The sequence below is a fragment of the Diorhabda carinulata genome, chromosome X, assembly GCF_026250575.1.
Source record: "Diorhabda carinulata isolate Delta chromosome X, icDioCari1.1, whole genome shotgun sequence".
Classification (NCBI taxonomy): Eukaryota; Metazoa; Arthropoda; class Insecta; order Coleoptera; family Chrysomelidae; genus Diorhabda; species Diorhabda carinulata.
Window position 1 is genome coordinate 17,905,571 of NC_079472.1, and position 24,236 is coordinate 17,929,806.

At 36.8% G+C, this 24,236-nt stretch overlaps 1 protein-coding gene across 1 annotated transcript in view; it reads left to right on the top strand.

Annotated features, from left to right (window-relative positions):
- The window catches only part of LOC130900700 (uncharacterized), a 254,210-nt gene that overhangs the window by 188,937 nt on the left and 41,037 nt on the right, over positions 1-24,236 (top strand). The window contains 26 exon segments of the mRNA XM_057811483.1: positions 125-433; positions 1,818-2,138; positions 2,267-2,590; positions 2,648-2,959; positions 3,070-3,390; positions 3,476-4,117; positions 7,201-8,778; positions 8,844-9,797; positions 9,857-10,165; positions 10,308-10,619; positions 15,759-16,088; positions 16,249-16,557; positions 16,615-17,253; positions 17,313-18,314; positions 18,369-19,367; positions 19,424-19,729; positions 19,785-20,420; positions 20,478-20,792; positions 20,853-21,185; positions 21,339-21,641; positions 21,699-22,004; positions 22,067-22,384; positions 22,441-22,767; positions 22,823-23,140; positions 23,197-23,829; positions 23,887-24,192. Of these exon segments, the coding sequence (XP_057667466.1) occupies positions 125-433; positions 1,818-2,138; positions 2,267-2,590; positions 2,648-2,959; positions 3,070-3,390; positions 3,476-4,117; positions 7,201-8,778; positions 8,844-9,797; positions 9,857-10,165; positions 10,308-10,619; positions 15,759-16,088; positions 16,249-16,557; positions 16,615-17,253; positions 17,313-18,314; positions 18,369-19,367; positions 19,424-19,729; positions 19,785-20,420; positions 20,478-20,792; positions 20,853-21,185; positions 21,339-21,641; positions 21,699-22,004; positions 22,067-22,384; positions 22,441-22,767; positions 22,823-23,140; positions 23,197-23,829; positions 23,887-24,192 (12,762 nt within the window).

Sequence of the window (24,236 nt, forward strand, 5' to 3'; positions counted from 1 at the left end):
AAATTCAAATTTTAGAGGTTTATAGCTTCATTGATTAATTTTTTCGAACTAAATACAAACCTCTAGAATTTGTTCACGATCTTGTATACATTCGAGACTTATTATTAATATAAATTTTCCGTAGTTGAAGTACCTATAAATCCTTGCCAACCATCACCTTGTGGTCCTTACAGCGACTGTCGAGAAATAAATAATCACGCTGTATGTTCTTGTCAACCAAATTATATTGGAACACCTCCGACATGTAAACCAGAATGTATGGTTAGTTCCGAATGTGCACAAAACAAGGCTTGCTTGAATCAAAAATGTAAAGATCCATGTCCTGGTACATGCGGTTTGAACGCTAAATGTCAAGTCGTGAACCATAATCCTATTTGCAGCTGTCCTTCACAATATACGGGGGATCCATTCGTTACATGTATCTTAGAAGAGAGTAAGCTTCCTTTCTATTTCTATAATTTTTTATCTTTTTCTTCTTGTTTGTGCTGTCGTAATTTTAACTCATATATATGTTAAAAACATAGTTAAATCATGCTTTTGTCGCGAAACGATTTGAAAATTGAACACATTGAGAAGATATAGAAACCTGAAAAAGTTACAGTCTGCACTTGATTCAATTTCCAACTACAAAATAATAATTTTTAAATAACCCCACAAGAAGAAGTCGAGGGTTGTTATGTCCTGAGACCTTGATAGCCATGGAATTGAGCCGTCCCGTCCAATCCATCGGTTGGGAAAAGTTTCGTTGAGGTGTTCCCGAACTGCTATTAACAAGTGTGGTGGTGCACCATCCTGTTGGTAGTACACAATCGGCTGTAATTCTTCCAACTGAGGAAGAGCAAAGTTTTAAGGCATATCCAGGTACATGCAGCCAGTAACTGTGGTTTCTATGGAGAAGAAAGGACCAATGATTTTGTTGTGCATAAGTCCACACCAAACATTAACTTTTGAGCTGTCTCGTTGAAGCTCGACTACTGCATGTTGGGTTTCAGAACCACAAATTCGTACGTTATGGCGGTTTATTGTACCAGACACATGGAACGTGGCCTCATCACTGAAACACACCTTTTTCAAGAAATCTTCATCATGCTCAATACATTGTCACATGTCTACGGTAAATTCCACACGTTTTGGTCGATCTTTTGGTAATGGTACCTGCAGCAACTGTACCTTATAGGCATACAGATGCAACTGTTTATGAAGAACCCTGTGGATTTTGTTTGTTGTCGTTTGGAGTTGCCTTGAAGCCTGACGAATTGAAGTTTTCGGATTGTGCTGGAATGTTTGCCGTATTCGTTCCACATTTTCTTGGCTTGTGCTGGATCGTCCGGCTCCATATTTATGAAATATTAATCCGATACACATGAAGCTTGTGTGCCATACACGGATGGACAGTCTGGATGGTGGGTCTCTTTGGAATTCTCTCCTGAAGTTCCGTTGAACCTGTGTATCTGATTTCGTCTCTATGAACCATAACACGTATTAAGCTTTCTGTTGTGGTGTCCACATCTTTACTTATAACTGTTCAACCTATTGAAAACAAAAACTTTATAAATTGTAGTAATAGATGCAAAAGACAGAATATAATCTTGTTTGCGTTCGAAGTTATGAAGTTGTGAAGATAATTTTGGAACAATTTATATAATTAATATCGCCTCAGTTACAGCAGTCTTGAAGATCTTGATTGTAAACTGTGGAATGGGAATTGTGTTTATCTATACAAATCGGTTATTTTTTTTTAATTCTTAACATATTACGATAGCACGAACAATCGACTATTTTCCTTTCTCATGCATGTAAACTGTTACTTTTTTTAGAAACAGCCGTAGAAGTACCTAGCGGTAATCCTTGCGTACCGACCCCTTGCGGGCCGAATTCGCAATGTAGAGTAATTGGTACCCAACCTGTATGTTCTTGTTTACCGAATTATATAGGTAGAGCGCCAAATTGTAGACCCGAATGTCTCATAAACGAAGAATGCCCTGGAAACTTAGCATGTCAAAATGAAAAATGTATAGATCCTTGTAGAGGTTCTTGTGGTTCTTTCACTACTTGCACTACTGTAAAACATACTCCTATCTGTGAATGCGTATCTGGTTATACCGGGGATCCGTTTAGAGGATGTGTCCTTTTACCTCGTAAGCTCTTTTCTTATCTATATTTAGTTTTATCTTCTGTGTATGTACTATATCTATATTTAGCTAGTTTTAAGTATCTGCTGTATATTTAGTGCTGTTTTTCTCACTATCTTTTCTATACTTTTCAGCTACTGTTACAGAAATTCCTATAGATCCTTGTAATCCTTCACCTTGCGGCGCTAACGCCGTATGTAAAGAAAGAAACGGTGCAGGTTCTTGTGCATGCGTCCCCGAGTATTTCGGTGATCCATACAGAGGATGTAGACCGGAATGTGTTACGAATTCGGAATGTGATCGTAGTAGAGCTTGTATAAATAACAAATGCGCGGATCCTTGTCCAGGAACTTGCGGAATAAACGCAGAATGTAGAGTCATCAATCATATACCGTCATGTATTTGTATAACGGGATATACGGGTGATCCCGCTAGTAGATGTAACCTCATACCTTCTGGTGAGAATTACTACATCAACGGATTGCGATTACTTTATAACAAAACATTAATTTCAGTTACTCCTGAACCGACTCAACCTTGTCAACCGTCTCCGTGCGGTCCAAATAGTCAATGTAGAGAAATAAACGGACACGCTGTATGTACTTGTTTGACAGGTTATATTGGTTCACCACCAATGTGTAGACCTGAATGTATCGGTAGCTCAGAATGTGCGCAGGATAAAGCGTGTGTAAATCAAAAGTGCGTTGATCCGTGTCCCGGAACTTGCGGTCTCAACGCTCAATGTAGAGTTGTAACACATAATCCTATTTGTGTTTGTTCCAACGGATTCACCGGAGATCCTTTCACCTCTTGCTCCAGGATAGCTCGTATGTTATATTTCTTTTATAAAATTACTTGTTCACCATTTTGATTCATGTAGTAAATTCTATTATTGCATGTTTATTTGGAATCATAATGGATTAAACTTATTTTCTAGTACCTCCACCACCAATCAACGAAAACCCATGTGTACCGTCTCCGTGCGGTGCCAATTCGCAATGTAGAGTCGTTGGTACCCAACCTGCATGCTCTTGCTTACCCAACTATATTGGTAGACCACCAAACTGTCGACCTGAATGTGTTAACGATTTAGAATGTCCAAATAACTTGGCATGTAAAAATGAAAAATGTATAAATCCCTGTCAAGGATTCTGTGGTGTTAACGCTATATGTACAGTGGTATCGCATGCTCCTGTTTGCTCTTGTCTACTCGGATATCAAGGAGATCCTTTATCTTCTTGTACTATCACACCTTTAAGTAAGAATCTATATCTCTTGATCTACATCATCATCCTATTCTATCATTATTCTCGAAATTTTTATATGAATTAATGAATTTTTAGCTACCGAACGTACTCCACCATCGACACCTTGTTTCCCGTCACCGTGTGGACCGAACGCGGAGTGCCGCGAGAAGAACGGCGCTGGTGCTTGCTCTTGTCTTCAAGGTTTCCACGGGGATCCATATGATAACAACAAAGGTTGTCATCGGGAATGTGAAATTAACGACGACTGCAAATCTAATTTAGCTTGTATCGCTTACAAATGCGTCGATCCGTGTCCTGGAACATGTGGCTCATTGGCGGAATGTACAGTAAATAATCACATACCGACGTGTTCGTGTCCTCCGGGTTTTACTGGAGATGCGTTCTTCCAGTGCAGAGAAATCCAGAAGACACCCAATATACCGGAGAACCCTTGTCAACCTACACCTTGCGGACCCAACAGTCAATGCAGAGAAGTTAATAAACAAGCTGTGTGTTCTTGTTTACCGAATTATATAGGTAGTCCGCCAAGCTGTAGGCCTGAATGCGTAGTTAGCTCAGAATGTCCACTAGATAAAGCTTGTGTCAATCAAAAATGCAGCGATCCTTGTCCGAACACGTGTGGATTGGGGGCTCAATGTACTACACGGAATCATAATCCTATTTGTGCTTGCCCTCCTGGATATACTGGAGATCCATTCCTAAGATGCGCGCCACAACGTAAGTATAAATATGAAATAATATTTCTATTTCCAAAGAGCTTCCCAACGTTCGTCTTCGAAGTTAAAGTTCTACACTTCACTAACTTACTTTATCCTGAAGCCTTTTTACTTTTCAGATGTCAGGCGTGCTGGAGTAGAGTCTGTGCTCTCGTTTTCACAGCAACTCCATTCTTTCCTATCCTGTGACTTTTGTTTTATTTCCATCTTATTTCTCGATGTCATCTTAATTTCTTCTGTCTAGCTCCTCGTCTGTCTTCCTTTATTTTTCATGTATCTTCAGTATTAATCGTTTTTTTCTCATTTCCATAACGTTGCTAAACCATCTTGATTGTCTTTCTTCGAATTGATTTTAAATTTAAATTTTCTCTTATAGAGTAATACTTTATTTTATCGTATCTTCAGTTTTTTTTTTGTTAGAAATCTCATTCCTTTACTTTGTATTTAGTTTTTTTGTTTCTGTGTGATTGTTTATTTCTCAGAGATATATGTTAATATGGGATTGGCTACTTCTCTATATATTTCTGTTTTTATTTCTTTTGATATTTCCTATTGACTGGAAACTGTGTCGTAATTGCATTGAATAATATTTTAAATGCTCCAGTTCTCTCGTTTATATTTTGTTCCAATCTTCAATCTCGTGTTAAGAGTCATGCCAAAGTATGTGAATCTTTCCATCTGCTCTTGATTGATTCTTTCACTTTTATTTTATCTCCTTACGACTTTCGTGTTCGTTAATTTTCATATTTATTATCTGTAGATTATTGTTGTATATTTTAAGGGTTTCTCATCTTCTGCCACCATTACCATGCCATCTGGACCTATTATTGATACAGTGAACCAAGCAAATCACCTCGCATTTTTAAAGACCTATATGGATTAGTTTGAAACTTTGGATTGTGACAGAATCTCTAAAATAATGCAAATAACAAAACTGATCTGGTGCCAATGTATGCTTCCACTACTCAGGGGTGGAAATTTAAAATTTCAAAATAACACCGGGAATCGATAGAGAATTGAATTTTATGAAGAAAATGTAGAATGAAGTTTTTTTATTTAACTCAATAACTTCTGAGTTATTCGAGATTGAAAATTCGAAAACTGAAAAACTCTAAATTTACGCATTTTCTGGAAAAAATTATTCTTATCAAAATTGAAGCTTATAACAAAACAAAGAAATAAGTCAGTTTAAATTGAATTTTTCAAATAATATTCAGCAACTTATGAGTTACTGAAAGCCAATTTTTTCTTTTTCGTAAATTTAAACAGAGGTTTGAGCTCAAACAACGGAGAAACGATGAATTTTCCACGAAAAATTGTAAAAGACATTTTAAAACACTTTTTCAGATCTTTAAAGTGAGCTTTTATAAAACCGTCTAGTATGAAAATTAAGCGAGTTATGACGAAAATAAATTAAGTAGCTCAAATTTGAAAAAAAAAATGTCGGTAAGTTTGACACCATGTGCGGCAAAATTAAAATTAATCGTAGCCCGTGTAAAAATATATTAGTTTAAGCCCTAACAACAAAACCTGAATGGTTTTGAACAGGTATATTTGGAAAAAAGTTGTTTAATGTGAAATTTTTTTTTCGATTAAAAAAAAATATCTCAAAAACTATTGGATCAACGAAAGAATTTTTTTGTAACTAAAATTTAGATTTTATTTTACTCTTGTAAGTATTTTGATTTTTTCTAAACTAACGTAGCTTGAAAATTAAACGAGATATAAGCGTTCAAAGTATTGATTTCAATGCTAAGAGTGAGTCTTTTTTACTCTTTAACATCAAAATTATTCTCTGAAGAAAAGGGCCTAGAAGGGTAGCAACTGTCATGATTTTGTAGCTTATGAAAAAAATGATGTATGGATGAATACAAAAAGCTCAAAGGGAAGCCGAGTTATTATTAAAAAACCGAATACATTTTTCTAGAGATAATGTTGAAAAATCATGATATATGTATATTATGAGTTAAAGATAGAAAATAAAGATGCGTTTCTTCCGTCCTAGTTCTTAGAATGAGAAATTCAAGAGAGGGCTCTCTCGTGATGAACCCCTGCTAAAAATTTCTTAAGTGCTGGAAGTTTAAGAGGTTTAATATTTATAGGGGGTAAAAAATTGTAGAAATATTTCATTATATCAGAAGCAACAATTCATTTTCAGTTTCTTAACTCCCTAATTTTTGTGATGAGGTGTAATTTTTAGGGGTTGATTAAATTAAAAACTTATTTATCAGATTTGTTTTTTTTTAATTATATGTAGTTTTTCTACTCAAAATCGAAAATAAAATGATTTCATACTTTCAGCGGTTTTTTAAACAACTGTATTAGGGTAGTTACATATAAAAAATATAAATTGTAAAAAAACAACAATCATTTCACATGTTTACACATAATGAACCCTAAAACTGCTTCCATTTAGTGATTTCCAATTTTTTCCATTAAATTAAAAATATTGAGAGTCAGATTTCTTATACTTGAAGAAAAAAATTCTCCTATCACGATCCAAAATAAAAAAATTTCATGATTTTAACCACATTTTTTTAATAAGCTTTGTATGAGGGGTTGTTTTTAAGGGTAGGTGAACTGTAAAATATCAAAATATTAAAGTCATGATACAAAACAATCAACATTTATTATATTTGAACATAACTATAGCCCTTTACCGCTTTAATTCATTAGTTTGCAATTTATTGGAGTAAGGGGTAATTTTCACCCCTTAAGAATAAAAAGTATACTTTGCGACCAAGTGAGGTTTGAAGAGGAGGATAAGATGAACTTAATTCCAAATTTTCAAGAAGATCGATGAAGGTCTTCAAAGTTGCGAGGTTTCGGTCGATTTTAAGCTTTAAAGAATAAGCTTGAATAGCTATACTATATCTCCGATTTCGTAATATCTTCCATGTTCCGATATCCAACTTTATACTATCCAATTAGTTTTTTTATTTCTTCTAACACATCAATTACATGAAAGTGAATCACCTACAGACGCTACTAAATGTTGATGCAGATTCTCAATTTCAATACGTATTTTGGTTATTTTCATATAATAGATATTTTGGAGTAATTATATAGTCTCTTCTATTTCAGCTGTTACAGAAGAACCATCTACTGAACGTCCAGCATCTTGCTTCCCTTCACCATGCGGATCGAATTCGCAATGTAGAATAGTGGAAAATAATCCGGTATGTTCTTGTTTACCAGGATTCTTAGGTGCTCCGCCAAACTGTAGACCGGAATGCGTTATATCGAACGATTGCGACAGTCAAAAAACTTGTATCAAACATAAATGTCAAGATCCATGTCCCGGTACTTGTGGAATTAATGCTGAATGCCACGTGATCAACCACATTCCGATTTGCACGTGTATAGCCGGTCATACTGGAGATCCATTTTTCCAATGCAACGTTATTCCCGAGGAAAAAACACAAAGACCTTTGGATCCATGCAATCCATCGCCGTGCGGACCTAATGCGGAATGCAACAACGGTATTTGTACCTGTATTTCCGAATACATTGGCAATCCTTACGAATCCTGTCGACCAGAATGCGTACTTAGTACAGAATGCTCCAGAGATAAAGCTTGTATCAGAAATAAGTGTAAGGATCCTTGTCCTAATACTTGCGGACAGAACGCGCGATGCGATGTCATAAACCACATTCCTACATGTTCTTGTCCTGATACACTTACTGGTGATCCATTCACATTATGCAGAGTAATTGAGGAAATACAACAGCCACGAGATCCTTGCAACCCATCACCTTGCGGACCAAACAGTCAATGTAAAAATATCAACGATCACGCAGTATGTTCGTGTATTCAAGGCTACCAAGGACAACCGCCATCTTGTAAACCGGAATGTATAGTAAACTCCGAATGTTCTTCGAACAAAGCTTGCGTCAATCAAAAATGTATCGATCCTTGTCCCGGCTCTTGCGGATTGAACGCAGATTGTAAAGTTAGAAACTACAGTCCGATATGTAGTTGTAGAGAAGGATATACTGGTGATCCTTTCCAAAATTGTAGAGAAATTATTGTCGAACCTACTCCTTCAACGCCATTGAATCCGTGCAATCCGTCACCGTGCGGACCGAACTCCTTATGTAGAGCTATCGGAGACACTCCTTCTTGTAGTTGCGCCGTGGATTACATCGGAACTCCTCCTAATTGCAGACCAGAATGCGTCATCAATCCAGACTGTCCGAGTACACAAGCTTGTATCAATAACAAATGTAAAGATCCTTGCCCCGGAAGCTGCGGATCAAACGCAGAATGCTCGGTAATATCTCACACAGTATCATGTACTTGTACAACCGGTTATACAGGAAATCCATTCGTACAATGCGTTCCGCAACCTGCGGAAAAGCCAAATCCTTGTGAACCGTCTCCGTGCGGACCTAACGCTGAATGTAGACAACGTAATGGAGCTGGTTCTTGCGTATGCATTCAAGATTACTTTGGAAATCCTTACGAAGGATGTAAACCTGAGTGTGTATTGAGTTCCGACTGTCCAACTAATAAGGCTTGTATGAAAAATAAATGCGTAGATCCATGTCCAGGAATTTGTGGGCAAAACGCAGAATGTTCTGTCATAAACCACGTACCCGCTTGTACTTGTCTGGAAAGATTCATTGGAAATCCATTCGTCATCTGCAATCCAGCTCCTTGTAAGTAAATATATTTCCTTATCATTATCAACGTTTATTAATCAATCAATCATTTTTTTTAATAGTGCCTCAAGAACCTAGTATTTTCGAACCTTGTTCACCGAGTCCTTGCGGTCCGTACAGTCAATGCCGTGAAGTTAACAACCAAGCCGTCTGCTCTTGCCTACCAGATTACATCGGATCTCCGCCTAATTGTAAACCGGAATGTATCGTTAGCTCCGAATGTCCTTCCGATCGGGCTTGTCACAAATTTAAATGTGCCAATCCTTGTACTGGAGCTTGCGGTATCCAAGCGTTATGTCAAGTTATCAACCACGCGCCTATCTGTAGCTGTAAAACGGGCATGACTGGAGATCCTTTTACGAGATGTTACGAATTACCACCGGCTCCTATTAAACCGAGACCAGTGGAAAATCCTTGTGCACCATCACCTTGTGGACCTAATGCTGAATGTAGAGTCATCAATGATCAAGCCTCTTGCAGTTGTCAACCTAATTACTTCGGAGCGCCGCCTAATTGCAGACCTGAATGTCTAGTTAACACCGATTGTGCTTCTAACTTAGCGTGTATCACCGAAAAATGTAGGGACCCTTGTACTGGATCTTGTGGATTTAATACCGAATGTAGAGTACAGAACCATATACCGATATGTAGTTGCTTATCTGGATATACGGGCGACGCATTCTCCGAATGTACCAAGATCAAACCAATACTACCATCAACCCCGACAGATCCTTGCAACCCATCGCCGTGTGGTCAAAATGCTCAATGCGATAATGGAATATGTACTTGCTTGACACTGTACCGAGGTGATCCTTATCAAGGGTGCAGACCGGAATGTACCATGAACTCCGATTGTAGCCCAAACAAAGCTTGTAGTAACTTGAGATGTGTCGATCCTTGTCCTGGAACTTGTGGACAAAATGCAGTTTGTGATATCGTTAATCATATTCCGACCTGCAGTTGTCCCGCAGGTTTAGAAGGAGATCCATTCGTTAGATGCAGACCTAAAATAATAGGTAAATATTCTAAATTAATACAATATAAACAATATCCTCATCGATTGTTTTCCGTTTAGACGTGCCATTGAACCCTTGTCAACCGTCTCCATGTGGACCAAACAGCGTTTGCAGAGTTAACAACGGAGTTGCTGTATGTTCTTGCCAGCCGGGTTTGATAGGAAGTCCGCCGTCTTGTAGAGCCGAATGCGTTCTCAGCGCCGAATGTCCCTTAACGCAAGCCTGTTTGAATCAAAAATGTATCGATCCTTGTCCAGGAACGTGCGGAGTAAACGCTAAATGCCAAGTGATAAATCACAATCCTATTTGCAGCTGCATCCAAGGAAATATCGGGGATCCATTCGTTAGATGCTATCCGGAACCTAAACGTGAGTAAATTTTTTATTCACAGCAATAAATTACATATTTAAAAAATTATTTTCGCCATTTTAAATCGACTAATTCCGTGGGGTCAATGTGATTTAATTAAATTTCGACCGTTATATATAAAACTTTTTTTTTCATTTTCAGTTGTTCCTCAACCGGTAAATCCATGCGATCCGACGCCGTGCGGTCCGAATTCGGTATGTAAAGTACGCGGCGAAAGTCCGGCGTGTTCATGTCTCGAAAATTATATCGGCACACCGCCGAATTGTCGACCGGAATGTACGATTAATCCCGAATGTCCGCGAACGCTCGCTTGTATAAATCAAAAGTGTCGCGATCCTTGTCCGGGTAGTTGCGGCAACAACGCGTTGTGTAACACCATCAACCACAATCCAACTTGCACCTGTCAGAATGGTTACACCGGAGATCCGTTCCAAGGCTGCGTTCCGGCACCAGGTAGGATTTTTTTTCATTTTTGATTTTGATATGATCGCAAATTGTTGCTTGGAACGGTAGTAGAAGAAGATGTCATTGTCAATCGACGTGGAAACGAAAACGCATGGTTACTTTGTACAACATTTTGTCCAAGACCACATTAGAAAAAGACACTATTAAATTTTTGGCTATTTAAATTTCTATCAATCGTATTAATTGTGTTAAGCAAAACAGTTGATCTTTGATTCAAACTGATTACAAGAACAATAAGATTGTCAAATTTGATTTTGATTAGTTATTTCGTTCATTTATTTGGCCTATAAGTGATGAAAACTAAAAAAGATTAACCTCTGTGCTAGCAAAGGCAAATATTTTTTACGAAACTTCTTCAAGTTTTATTTTGTCTCCTTAATATTTCTTATTAGAATATTGGGATTCGTTTTTGGTCAGTTATCTAAACATTTGGTAAATTTTTTTTGTTAATAAGTCATAAAGAATGGAAAATATTATTAAAATACTCTAATAATCTAAAATCAAAGACTTTAAAAACAAAAATATGTAAGATTATATATTAGGTTGCTATTAACATAGGGCAAACTTCACAATATCTAGAAAACAGATTACAAAGTCATCAATTTGATAACAAAATTATCAAAACTTCTACTGAACATATGAAAGCTTTTGTTGAACTTCTTGTTTCTGAAAGTGAGTTGCGTAGTAGTAGGAAGAAGCTGATGGATTATGCCCTTGCTACAACTGTCGCTTGTTCCACTTCTTATGTTATTGTAAACAATGAGTGAATAACTATACGATAGATATTCCCTATTTCTGAATTGTGAAATGAGATTCGTTTTCTACATGCTAACTTGTTTAACCCCTTGATTGAGTCAAATTTTGCAGAAAACGGAGAGTTTTACAATTAATGAACTTTCAACTGAATTTTCAGTCATTTCGCGATCTTTCCTAAGTGAAGTTGTGCACATCGGATACTAAAAAATGTCAATTAAGAGCCACAAAATGAAACGAAGGGCATCAGCACTCACATTTCTTACATTGTATGATAATAACAGAAACAGTTTCTTAAACTCTAGTATTACTGATGATGAGTCGTGTACGATAATCCAAAAAACTTGAACTAAAAACTAAAATTATGAAGCTTTTTAGTCGTCCTAAAGCTAAGAATTTAGAAATTTATATTTAATTATAAATTAAGAGATGGGGTGTAGACACTATCAACTTTAAATTTTATAAAGTTTTATAAAAAATTGTTGCCTTAGTCTAGAGGTGTCAAACTTAATTTTGCAGAGGGCCATATATAAAATTTTAAATTCGTAGGTGGGCCGGATTGAAAATAAAAAAAAATGAACTGAATTATTATAACATATATAAACATCCGTAGACTTTAGAGTACGAGTATTTAAAACATCCATAGAGGAATCCAATGAAGTCTAAAAGTTCTCAAAAACATGATTCTACTTTCCGTGACACATTGCGATCGCGGGCCTTATGCTTTAGTCTAATGAATATTGAGCTTTTTCATTAAAATGAATATTACTGAGGGAAAATAACGTTGTACAAACCCTGGATTCAAGAAAGAAGAAAGTTAAGAAGAAGATCAACGTAACTACTGTTTCCAAGAACTTTTTGCGATATTTTCTTAAAAATACCAATAATCAACAGTATTTTAGTCAATAGCGACAGAAATATTTCCTAAAAATCAAAATTAGTGAAATTATTCTTAAAATTCAAAAATCAAGTTGATATTTTTTTGTATTTTATTTGTTTCAAAATTAGACCTAACTTTATGATTAAATTCAATCATTTAGCAATGGAAAGCATTTATTGAATAGTCTATTCTTATGTATGAGAGAGTAATAAAATGATGAAGCATTCGTAATCCATAGTCGTATCACTTCTGTTAGCAGACAGTTAAAATATTTTTCCAAGTTTTACTTCGAGTATTTTCATAAATGTAATGAATACATCGGGTGTGTACTCATATCTTCACCTAAGCTGCAACATCCAAACTGTAGCTGAAGAAGTACAATTTTTTCTAGAATGTTTCATTTTTTCAGAGGATAAGCTTGATTTGTAAGCAATGCTACGTTTATAAAAAATAATTTCAATTTAAAAACTCACCAGTATAAGTAGAGGTACTTTTCACAAATCCAAATCGGAATGTTTAACATCCCTAATTTCAAAATTTTTTATTGTGCACAATTTCGTATCTTTTGAAATGTTGTTTATGAAAAACACAAAGATTGCAGTTATTTTCTCAGAGAACCGGGATGGAACTTGATATTCTGTGAATGTAGCCAATTCTACAAATTATTTTTAAACCTCTTGGTTGTTGGCAATTTTTCTAAAAGTTTCATATGATAACTTACATTATCAATCACTGTCATACAGTTCTGAGGAAAAAGATCTATCATTTGTTCGAAACAAAGCTGTGTGTCATGTCCTCTTGGTAATGACTGGAACGAGTTAATTCAAAAGTCTATGAAACACCACGAAACCGTTTGAGCTGCCGATGTGCACAATTATCAGTCATAGCCCCTTCTCTGTTGATGAATTTAAACTAGTAGATAAATTATTTGGAAAAGCCGGAGTTTTATTTTGCCAAAATTTATTTGGTGTAGTACATCAGTGAATAAAATATAATTCTTCTTTGGTTTCGCATTTTTTCATAGTTCTTAGGTAATTTCTAGTCTACACACTACAATATCGTGTCTTTCTATCAAAACTTAATGGATTACTTTTTCCTGGGAAAACCTATTTCTTTTAAAAGTTTCATAAAGTGATTCGATTCAGTTCAGGATAATCCTTATCATCGAGAATCGAGAAAATGTAGCTAGCTAAGTCTTATTTAGATTGAAACATTTTGAAACTAAATCAAGCAAAAAACTGACAAATTAAAATTTAGCTCGACAAAACGAGTTACCAGAGGGGGATTCGTGAAAATATGAGCCAGAGTCGGTTCTATAAACTTTCAAAGCAACTTTTATAACAAAATGTTTTTTATGCGGCGATTTTTCGGCGTTTACGCGACCCATCAGAAATTTTCATAAACACACTAGAATTCACACCGCAACTTGTAAGTTACAACTGAAATGAAATGATAAGAAATAACCTTACAATATGGAAAAACCTAAAATCGCATTTTCGCTGAAATTTGTCGTATATAAATTCTTGGAAAAACGAAATTTCTAAGTTTCATTGGCAACTAAGTACTTATAAAATATATACATTTATCTACAAAACACAAGGTTTTTGATCAATCCAAACCTTTTTCTATTGTTTTTTACAACTTGTAAAAGACCACTAAAAGTCCTTAAAATTTAAGGAAATATTTAGATTCGAAATTACCGTAAGTAGTTTGGACATGAACCTGGTAAACCAGTTCACTAGTCAAATGGCCGACGATGAATAATGCAGCCGCCCCCCATTAAAATTGAAAATAAACAAAAAAAATCACGGAATAAATCACCATACTGTGGGGAACCGTTTCTACTTAAATTAGAGTTTTCTTTTTTTGACCATTGATCGTCCGTTTTTTCTTCTTTCTTCTCCTTTTCAGCCAGGATAGCACAACCACAATGCAATCACCACAATCCCAGCCCTGCTGAGGAGCAATTCCTATATCGGGGCCAAAACCTTCTTAATTAAAAAAAATCCCTTATTCTATCTAAAAATACCTTCGAATCTGCCTTTCTCACTCTATCAAACATACAAATAGACTATAAAAACAGCTGCTATTGGTTATTATATTGTAGAATAATATTCGTTATTCAAATATTACATTTCGATTTTATTGGTATTTTTATCATATTTATAGAATTGTGCATGTTGTTGTTTTGGTGTTTAAGAAGTTTTTTGAAGTTAATAAACAGAAAATTAAGGCTTCTAAATGTTGTTGATTTAGTTTTTTCTAATAATTTTTCAAAGAAAGATAAAATTTGACGTTAGGACCTTTCTTTAAGTCAAATTTTATCTTTTTTTCAAAAATTATTAAAAAAGACTAATTTTAAAACAGAGGAGACCTAAAATCAACAATATTTAGAAGCATTAATAAATTAAAAGTCCTAAGAAATAATAAATTAAAAAAATTTAAACAGAAAAATGAATCATTTGCTCATTTAATCAATAGTTGTCAAATTTTCACAAGAAAATTAATTAATCTTATAATAAACGGTAAATATGCGAACTATTGAAGAAAATTTGTCATTTGTATTTTGAAAAAACAGCACTTCTAGGAAATATTAAAAAATATGACTGACCTATCCTTTAGACCAAAGGATTTATCGATTATATAAACAATAAATTATGCTTTTGCAAGGATCATTGGATCAAAATAATGTCAAAAAACTTCTTGATAATGAGCATGCTTGGCTGTACATACTAATTTGCTTATTATACGCAAAAAGGGGATAAAGAAGGTAAGGAATATCCCCCACCGATAACATGGAGCTTCAAGGTCGCCTTGCAATCCACTCACTAGCTACTTAACCGCCCCCAAACACCCCCCAAACAAACAAACGATAACACTGCGCTTATTTTCTTAAAACGAAAAGGTTCACGAGCGTATAAGCCTCCCTTACCCCATCACCCCTAGCCAAACAAACAGCGCTAAATTAATGCTTACCCTATACGAAAATATATACAAAAAACGATTATTATAACACTGATATGCTTGAACCCCAAACAGCAGCCGATAGAAATAACAGCAGCCGATAGAAATGAATAAATAAAATAAAATAAAATGCTTACCCCGTACCTCACACACAATACAGCAGCTAATGAATTGCGATGGTTCTAATATAATAAACATGAAAAATGCTTACCCTGCTACCTCGAACAATAAAATTTAATAAAACGCTTCTCCTTGATATGTGCGAAAATAAAATTGGTGAATAAAATGCTTACTCGTTAAAATAAATCAGCAGTTAATAAAGCGATGATATGATTCACATGGTGTTTAGGTGGTGTCTTTTTCGAAAAGCACTCAGAAAATAACAAGCCGCCGCTTACAAAACGCTTGGATAACCAAACACAAAGGTAAAATCATCTCAAGATACGCTCGAGCTATTGGTTCTGTAATCAATAACCCGAGCGATATCTCCTTGTCTTATAACTTTATATTCATCCATAATTTGATTGTAGCCGTTCTGCCGCCACCAGATCCGATAAACCCTTGCAAACCTTCACCTTGTGGCACCAACGCCATCTGTAAAGAAAGAAACGGTGCCGGATCTTGCGTTTGTCCGCCGGATTATTCAGGAAACCCGTACGAAAGTTGTAGACCGGAATGTATTTTGAACGCTGATTGTTCTTCGAATAGAGCATGCGTGAGGAATAAATGTATCGATCCTTGTCCTGGTACTTGCGGTCAAAACGCCATCTGTCAAGTTATCAACCACAGTCCCAGTTGTAGATGTTTGGAAGATTACACGGGAGATCCATTCAAATTCTGTACCGTAGTCATTGAACAACGTAAGCAAATATATTTGTATATTTCCTTATATAAACAGTTGAGAAAAAGTCATAAGAAGGATGAAAAAATCCGTACGATATACTTGATATATACTATAAACATCCTTTCAAAATAATGTCTGTTCTAACGAACAAAAAAAAATATTACATTACGTTACAGCAATTGTATCAACACAACCGTGTCAACCGACTCCTTGTGGCCCGAATAGTCAATGCAAAGAAGTAAACGGACAAGCAGTTTGTTCATGTTTACCCAATTTCATAGGATCGCCACCTGGATGTAGACCAGAATGTGTAGTAAGTTCAGAATGTCCAACGAACAAAGCTTGTATCAATCAAAAATGTATGGACCCGTGTCCCGGAACGTGCGGCTTGAACACCAAATGTCAAGTCATAAACCACAGTCCGATATGTAGTTGTCAAACTAGGTATATAGGAGATCCATTTGTTAGATGTTTCCCTCCACCTCGTAAGTTTTAATTAAATTATCCTGCTCTCTTAATCGTAAAGCAAATTCATTTTTTAGAACCTGTTATTACCGAGATCGAAATCGTATCGAATCCTTGCGATCAATCCCCTTGCGGTCCTAATTCTCAATGTAGGGAAATCAACAATCATGCATCTTGTTCTTGCCTGCCTGAATTTATTGGTAACCCACCGAATTGTAGACCGGAATGCAGCATACATTCAGAATGTCCAAGTAATCTAGCTTGCATAAAACAAAAATGCGCGGATCCTTGTCAAGGATCTTGTGGACTAAATGCAGTTTGTAATGTATTGAATCATATATCAATCTGTACGTGTCCGACTGATATGACTGGGGATCCTTTTACAAACTGTTTCCCCGCTCCTCCAGCAAAAGTCGTCGTAGATGAAAACCCTTGTGTACCATCTCCTTGTGGAGCAAACGCCGTATGCGAAGGACAAGGTATTTGTACTTGTATTCAAGATTACAATGGAGATCCCTATAGAGGATGTAGACCTGAATGTGTTAGAAGTACCGATTGCCCTAGGGATAGATCTTGTGTTAGAAAAAAATGTGTAGATCCTTGTCCTGGAACTTGTGCTGTTTCGGCAACTTGTCAGATTATAAATCATATTCCTATGTGTAGTTGTCCCGCTGGTACTACAGGAAACGCCTTCGTGGCATGTAGAACTATACAAAGTACGTAGATTCGACTAATAAATCATAGACTTAGATAACGTACTCACTTATTATTTCAGTACCTCAAAATATAAATCCATGTAATCCAACACCATGTGGTCCAAATAGCCAATGTAGAGAGATCAATCAACAAGCAGTATGCTCTTGTCTACCAGGATATATCGGTAGTCCTCCCATTTGCAGACCAGAATGTGTTTCAAGTTCTGAATGTAGCTTAGTACAAGCATGTGTCAACCAAAAATGTATCGATCCCTGTCCTGGATCTTGTGGTATAAGCGCACAATGTCAAGTTATTAATCACAACCCTATATGTACTTGCCCAGGTGATTTAACCGGCGATCCTTTCACAAGATGTATACCAAAACGTAAGATCAAATAAACTTTCTCGAACAAACATACTAATTACAATCAAATTTCAGCACCTGAACAAGTAAACGTCTCTATAAATCCTTGTCAACCTTCCCCTTGCGGACCGAACTCTGAATGTAGAGAAATTAATGGTTTCCCTTCTTGTACTTGTCTCGCCGACTACCGAGGAACTCCACCGAATTGCAGACCAGAATGTATCACCAACAGCGAATGCGCTTTCAATTTGGCTTGTTTGAACAGGAAATGTATCAATCCTTGTGAAAATATGTGCGGATTAAATGCCGAATGTCGAGTTGTAAGCCACATACCTAACTGCGTATGCCTACCGGGTTTCGAAGGGGATCCGTTCCGACAATGCTCGGAAACTGCCTTGAAAATTCCTGAAATTATCAACCCATGCAATCCAACACCATGCGGAATTAACGCAGAATGTAAAGAACGAAACGGCGCAGGAGCGTGTATATGTAAACCAGGCTTTATGGGAAATCCTTACGAAAGCTGTAGACCTGAATGTGTTATTAATTCGGATTGTCCTTCGAACAAAGCGTGTTTAAAAGATAAATGTATAGATCCATGTCCTGGTACGTGCGCGTCTAACGCATACTGCAACGTAATCAACCATTTACCGACATGTACTTGCATCCAAGGATATACAGGAGATCCTTTCAGATTGTGTAATGTAATTCGTGAAAGTAATAACTTAGTAAAACCTCATCTATTCGTAAAATAATAATTTTCACTTTTAGCAATTGAAGTAGTACCCACGAATCCTTGTCAACCGTCTCCTTGTGGACCAAACAGTCAATGTAGGGTAATTAACGAACAACCCGTTTGTTCTTGTTTACCAGAATATTCCGGAAGTCCACCAAATTGTCGACCAGAATGTACTATCAGTTCTGAATGTTCTCTAGATAAATCATGCGTGAATAAAAGATGTATAGACCCATGTCCTGGTACTTGTGGTTTGAAATCTACATGTAAAGTTTTGAATCATAGTCCAATATGTAGTTGTATAACAGGATACACTGGAGATCCTTTCACTAGATGTTATTTTGTTCAAAGTAAGATATATCATATCCAGATTTTTATTCCAACTAATTTTTTACAATTTGTAGAAGAAGAAGTTGTATCGGAAATAGTGAATCCATGTTTACCTTCACCTTGCGGACTTTACAGTACATGTAGAGATATAAATGGTATTCCTTCTTGTTCTTGTAACGATGGTTATATTGGCACACCACCCAATTGTAGACCAGAATGTACTATCAATTCTGAATGTTCCAGTAACTTAGCATGCATTAACGAAAAGTGTAGAGATCCTTGCGCTGGTTCCTGTGGAAATGGGGCCGTTTGTAACGTTATCAATCATATACCGATATGTTCGTGTCCTGAAGGATATTCAGGTGACCCCTTCACGTTCTGTCAACTCAAACCAACCGTGGCACCAATAGTAGATAACGATCCATGTAATCCATCGCCTTGCGGACCTAATACCGAATGTAATAATGGTATTTGTACATGTTTAGCAGAATATCGAGGCGATCCATATACTGGTTGTAGACCGGAATGTACCTTACACCAAGATTGTCCTAAAAACAAAGCTTGTTCGAGAAATAAATGTATCGATCCTTGCGTAGGTACTTGTGGAACAAACGCTAATTGTGTTGTTATGAATCACATACCAACTTGCTCTTGTTTGGAAGATTACGAAGGTAACGCCTTTGTAATTTGCCAAAAAGTAAAAGGTATTTATTTTGAGAAATTTCAAATCTACATTCTATAAATGTTTCCTAAATTTCAGTTGAAGTACCAAGAAATCCTTGCAATCCCACACCTTGTGGACAAAATAGTCAATGTAGGGAAATAAATGGTCAAGCTGTTTGCTCTTGCGTACCAGGTTTCTTAGGTACACCGCCATCTTGTAGACCGGAATGCGTTACCAGTACAGAATGTCTTCTTACACAAGCTTGCGTTAACCAAAAATGTATAGATCCTTGTCCTGGTACTTGTGGTATTAGTGCCTTGTGTCAAGTTAAAAATCATAATCCAATATGTGTTTGTCCTAATCAATATACAGGCGATCCTTTCACTAGATGTTACATATTAGGTAAACGTTATAATATCAATCGATCAACGTACATCTAATTTTATAATTATTTTAGAAATTGAACCGGCTATTGTTGAATCTTCAAACCCATGTGAACCGTCACCTTGCGGTCCAAATTCTGTATGTAGAGTTGTAGGAGATAATCCATCTTGCTCTTGCTTACCAGAATTTATAGGATCTCCTCCAAACTGTAAACCAGAATGCGTTAGTAATTCGGAATGTTCCTCGAATCTCGCTTGTATAAATAGAAAATGTAAAGATCCTTGCGTTGGAGTTTGTGGTCAAAACGCCGAATGTAGAGTAGTTAGTCATACACCCAATTGCGTATGTATATCCGGTTACTACGGTGATCCATTTACTCTATGTCAACTCCAGACGGCTGTAGAAATAGTGAATCCTTGTGAACCATCGCCGTGCGGTAGCAACGCTGTTTGTAAAGAAAGAAACGGAGCTGGTGCTTGTGTTTGCTTAGAAGATTACTTTGGAGATCCTTATCAGGGATGTAGACCGGAATGTTCAGTTAGTTCAGATTGTCCTTCTAATAAAGGTTGCGTTAATAATAAGTGTAAAGATCCTTGTCCTGGTACATGTGCGCCGAACGCGGAATGCCACGTTATCAATCACTTACCGTCTTGTACTTGTCCTTCGCAATACACAGGGGATCCTTACCAATTTTGCAGAGTAGCATTGAGTAAGAATAAACAATTTTCAATCGAAAATAATTCAAATCTAATTCATATTTCCGTAGTTGAACCAGAAATACCCAAACAACCTTGTCAACCATCTCCTTGCGGGGCTAATAGTCAATGTAGGGAAGTCAATCAACAAGCTGTATGTTCTTGTTTACCGAATTACGTAGGTAGTCCACCGGGATGTAGACCAGAATGTACTGTTAATAACGAATGTCCGACTAATCAAGCTTGTCAAAACCAAAAGTGTATCGATCCTTGTCCAGGAACTTGTGGACTAAATACCAAATGCCAAGTCGTTAATCATGCTCCTATTTGTAGTTGTTCGAACGGTTTTACTGGAGATCCTTTTACCAGATGTTATTCCATACCTCGTAAGAAAATATAGATTTATTTTCTATAAATCAGATCGCCTAATATATTTTTTATTGTAGCACCAGAACCAATTTCTATAGAAAACGAAAAAGTCACGTGTTTCCCATCACCGTGCGGACCAAATTCGGAATGTAGAGAAATTGGTAGTTCGCCAGCTTGTTCTTGTCTACCAAACTTTATCGGTAGTCCGCCGAATTGTAGACCAGAATGTAGCGTTAATTCGGACTGTACCAGTAATTTGGCTTGTATCAATCAAAAATGTATTGATCCCTGTCCAGGTTCGTGTGGACAAGATGCTAGATGTAGTGTTTTCAGTCATACGCCGATTTGTACTTGTCTAGAAGGATATACTGGAGATCCGTTCACCTATTGTCGACTCTTACCACCTACAAGTACGTCATCTATCATTGCAATATTCTCATTTTTTTATATATAGTTTACTTATTTAGATGATGAATTTCGAAATTTTTACAACATCTATTTGGAAGCATTTCTACTTTTTCTTGCGTTTTCAATTTTATCGAGCCATACTGTAACTTTTCTAGCTCCTGCACCGGTAACCGATCCATGTAGCAATTCTCCATGCGGTCCCAATGCCGAATGTAACGATGGCATATGTACTTGCTTACCAGAATATCAAGGTGATCCCTACAGAGGGTGTAGACCAGAATGTGTACTAAATACAGATTGTCCTAGAGATAAGACTTGTATTAGAAACAAATGTAAGGATCCTTGTCCTGGAACGTGTGGTCAAAACGCTGAATGCTCTGTTATCAATCACATTCCAACTTGCTCTTGTATATCTGGATATACTGGTAGCGCTTTCATACAATGTAATCTCATACCAGGTAAATGAATCGTTATCATAAACGTATAATTTTCTTGAAAGGTCATTTTTTTTTTAGTTGAATTACCTAAAAATCCTTGCAATCCATCTCCGTGTGGTCCAAACAGTCAATGCAGGGAAATAAATAGTCAAGCTGTTTGTTCTTGCGTACCAGGGTTCTTGGGTACACCGCCATCTTGTAGACCAGAATGCGTTTCCAGCACTGAGTGTATTTTAAGTCAAGCTTGTGTTAATCAAAAATGTATCGATCCATGCCCCGGAACCTGCGGACTTAACACTCTTTGTCAAGTAGTCAATCATAATCCAATATGTACTTGTAAAGAAAAATTTAGCGGAGATCCATTTACCAGATGCATACCTATCGGTAAGATTCCATCGAATCCTCAACCTCCTTGTGTTTTTCACTTTCATTGTGCTTTATTTTAGTTGAAGAGCCAATTGTACAATCGAATCCTTGTCAACCATCACCGTGCGGACCTAATTCTCAATGCCGCGAAGTTGGCGGTGCTCCATCTTGTTCATGTTTGCCCGAATTTATAGGCACGCCACCAAACTGTAGACCAGAATGTGTCAGTAATTCAGAATGCTCTAATAATTTAGCTTGCATAAATCAAAAATGCAAAGATCCTTGTGTCGGTGCATGTGGTTCCAACGCGGAATGTAGAGCTGTCAGTCACACTCCCAACTGTTTATGTCCAACCGACTTAACAGGAGATCCATTTACACAATGTCTACCAATACCACGTAAGATATCCACGGAAGATAAATTAGAAAATATTTTTACGTAATATTATTTTTAGAAACAATACCGTCGGAAATACTATCGCCTTGTACTCCATCTCCTTGTGGAGCAAACGCTGTATGTAGAGAACTAAATAACGCTGGATCGTGTACTTGTTTACCAGAATATATAGGCAACCCTTACGAAGGTTGTAGACCGGAATGTACTTTAAGCTCCGATTGTCCTTACAACAAAGCTTGCATAAGGAACAAATGTACAGATCCTTGTCCTGGTACTTGCGGACAAAATAGTGATTGTCAAGTCGTTAATCATTTACCATCTTGTACGTGTAGGGTAGGATTCACTGGAGATCCATTCAGATATTGTCATGTTTCACCATCCGAACGTAAGTTTAATCATTTTAAAATGTATAATTTTCATCATAATACATTTTCCCGTAGCTGTTGATAGAGAAAAACCGCAAAATCCTTGCCAACCCAGCCCTTGCGGTCCAAATAGTCAATGTAAGAACGTCAACAACCAAGCCGTTTGCTCTTGTTTACCCAATTACATAGGTAGCCCTCCGGGATGTAGGCCCGAATGTACAGTGAGCGCTGAATGTGCTCAAGATAAAGCTTGTATCAATCAAAAATGTGATGATCCATGTACCGGAAACTGCGGTTTGAATACCGATTGTAAAGTGATCAATCACAGTCCGATTTGTATTTGTAAAACTGGTCAAACGGGCGATCCGTTTTCTAGATGCTATCCCATACCTCGTAAGTATGAAAAATGAAAAGTTTGAATATCTTGAATTGATTTACCAAAATTCTAGCTAAAATACCAGAGCCTGTCATAATATCGGATCCATGTGTTCCTTCACCGTGCGGTATGAACAGCATTTGTAAAAACGTAGGAAATGTCCCATCTTGTACTTGCTTGCCTTCATACATAGGCACACCACCCAATTGCAGACCTGAATGTACCATAAACTCCGAATGCCGTAGCAATTTAGCTTGCATAAGAGAAAAATGTACCGATCCGTGTCCAGGTTCTTGTGGAACAGGTGCTGTATGTAGCGTTACCAATCACAATCCTATTTGCTCTTGTCCAGAAGGTTACACCGGAGATCCATTCAATTATTGTCAACTGAAGCCTGTAGAAATCAGTCCAATCCCAACTGATCCTTGTAATCCCAGCCCTTGTGGACCTAACACACAATGTAACGATGGAATATGTAGTTGTCTACCTGAATATCAAGGTGATCCTTATTCTGGATGTAGGCCTGAGTGTGTATTGAGTATTGATTGTCCAAAGGACAAAGCTTGTGTTCGAAACAAGTGCGTCAATCCTTGTAATGGAATTTGTGGACAAAATGCTGAATGTTCTGTACTGAATCATATACCAATTTGTAGCTGCAGAATCGGTTTTACTGGAAATGCTTTTACATTCTGCAAAGAAATTGAAAGTAAGTCCCTAGATCGCTTCAATTATTTTCATTTATTAATATTGATACGTTCAATAGAACCACCACCAGCAAATCCATGTTTCCCGAGTCCATGTGGACCAAATAGTCAATGTAGGGAAATAAATGGACAAGCGGTTTGTTCTTGCGTACCCGGCTACATAGGTTCTCCACCATCTTGTAGACCGGAATGTGTTACTAGTTCAGAATGTCCTTTAAATGAAGCTTGCCAGAATCAAAAATGTGTCAACCCTTGTCTTGGAACGTGTGGAATAGGCGCACTATGTCAAGTAATAAAACACAATCCCGTATGTAGCTGTCCGGTCAAATTCACTGGAGATCCATTTACTAGATGTTTACCAATACGTAAGAAACTTTCAATATCTCATTAATCCTCAATAAAATATTAA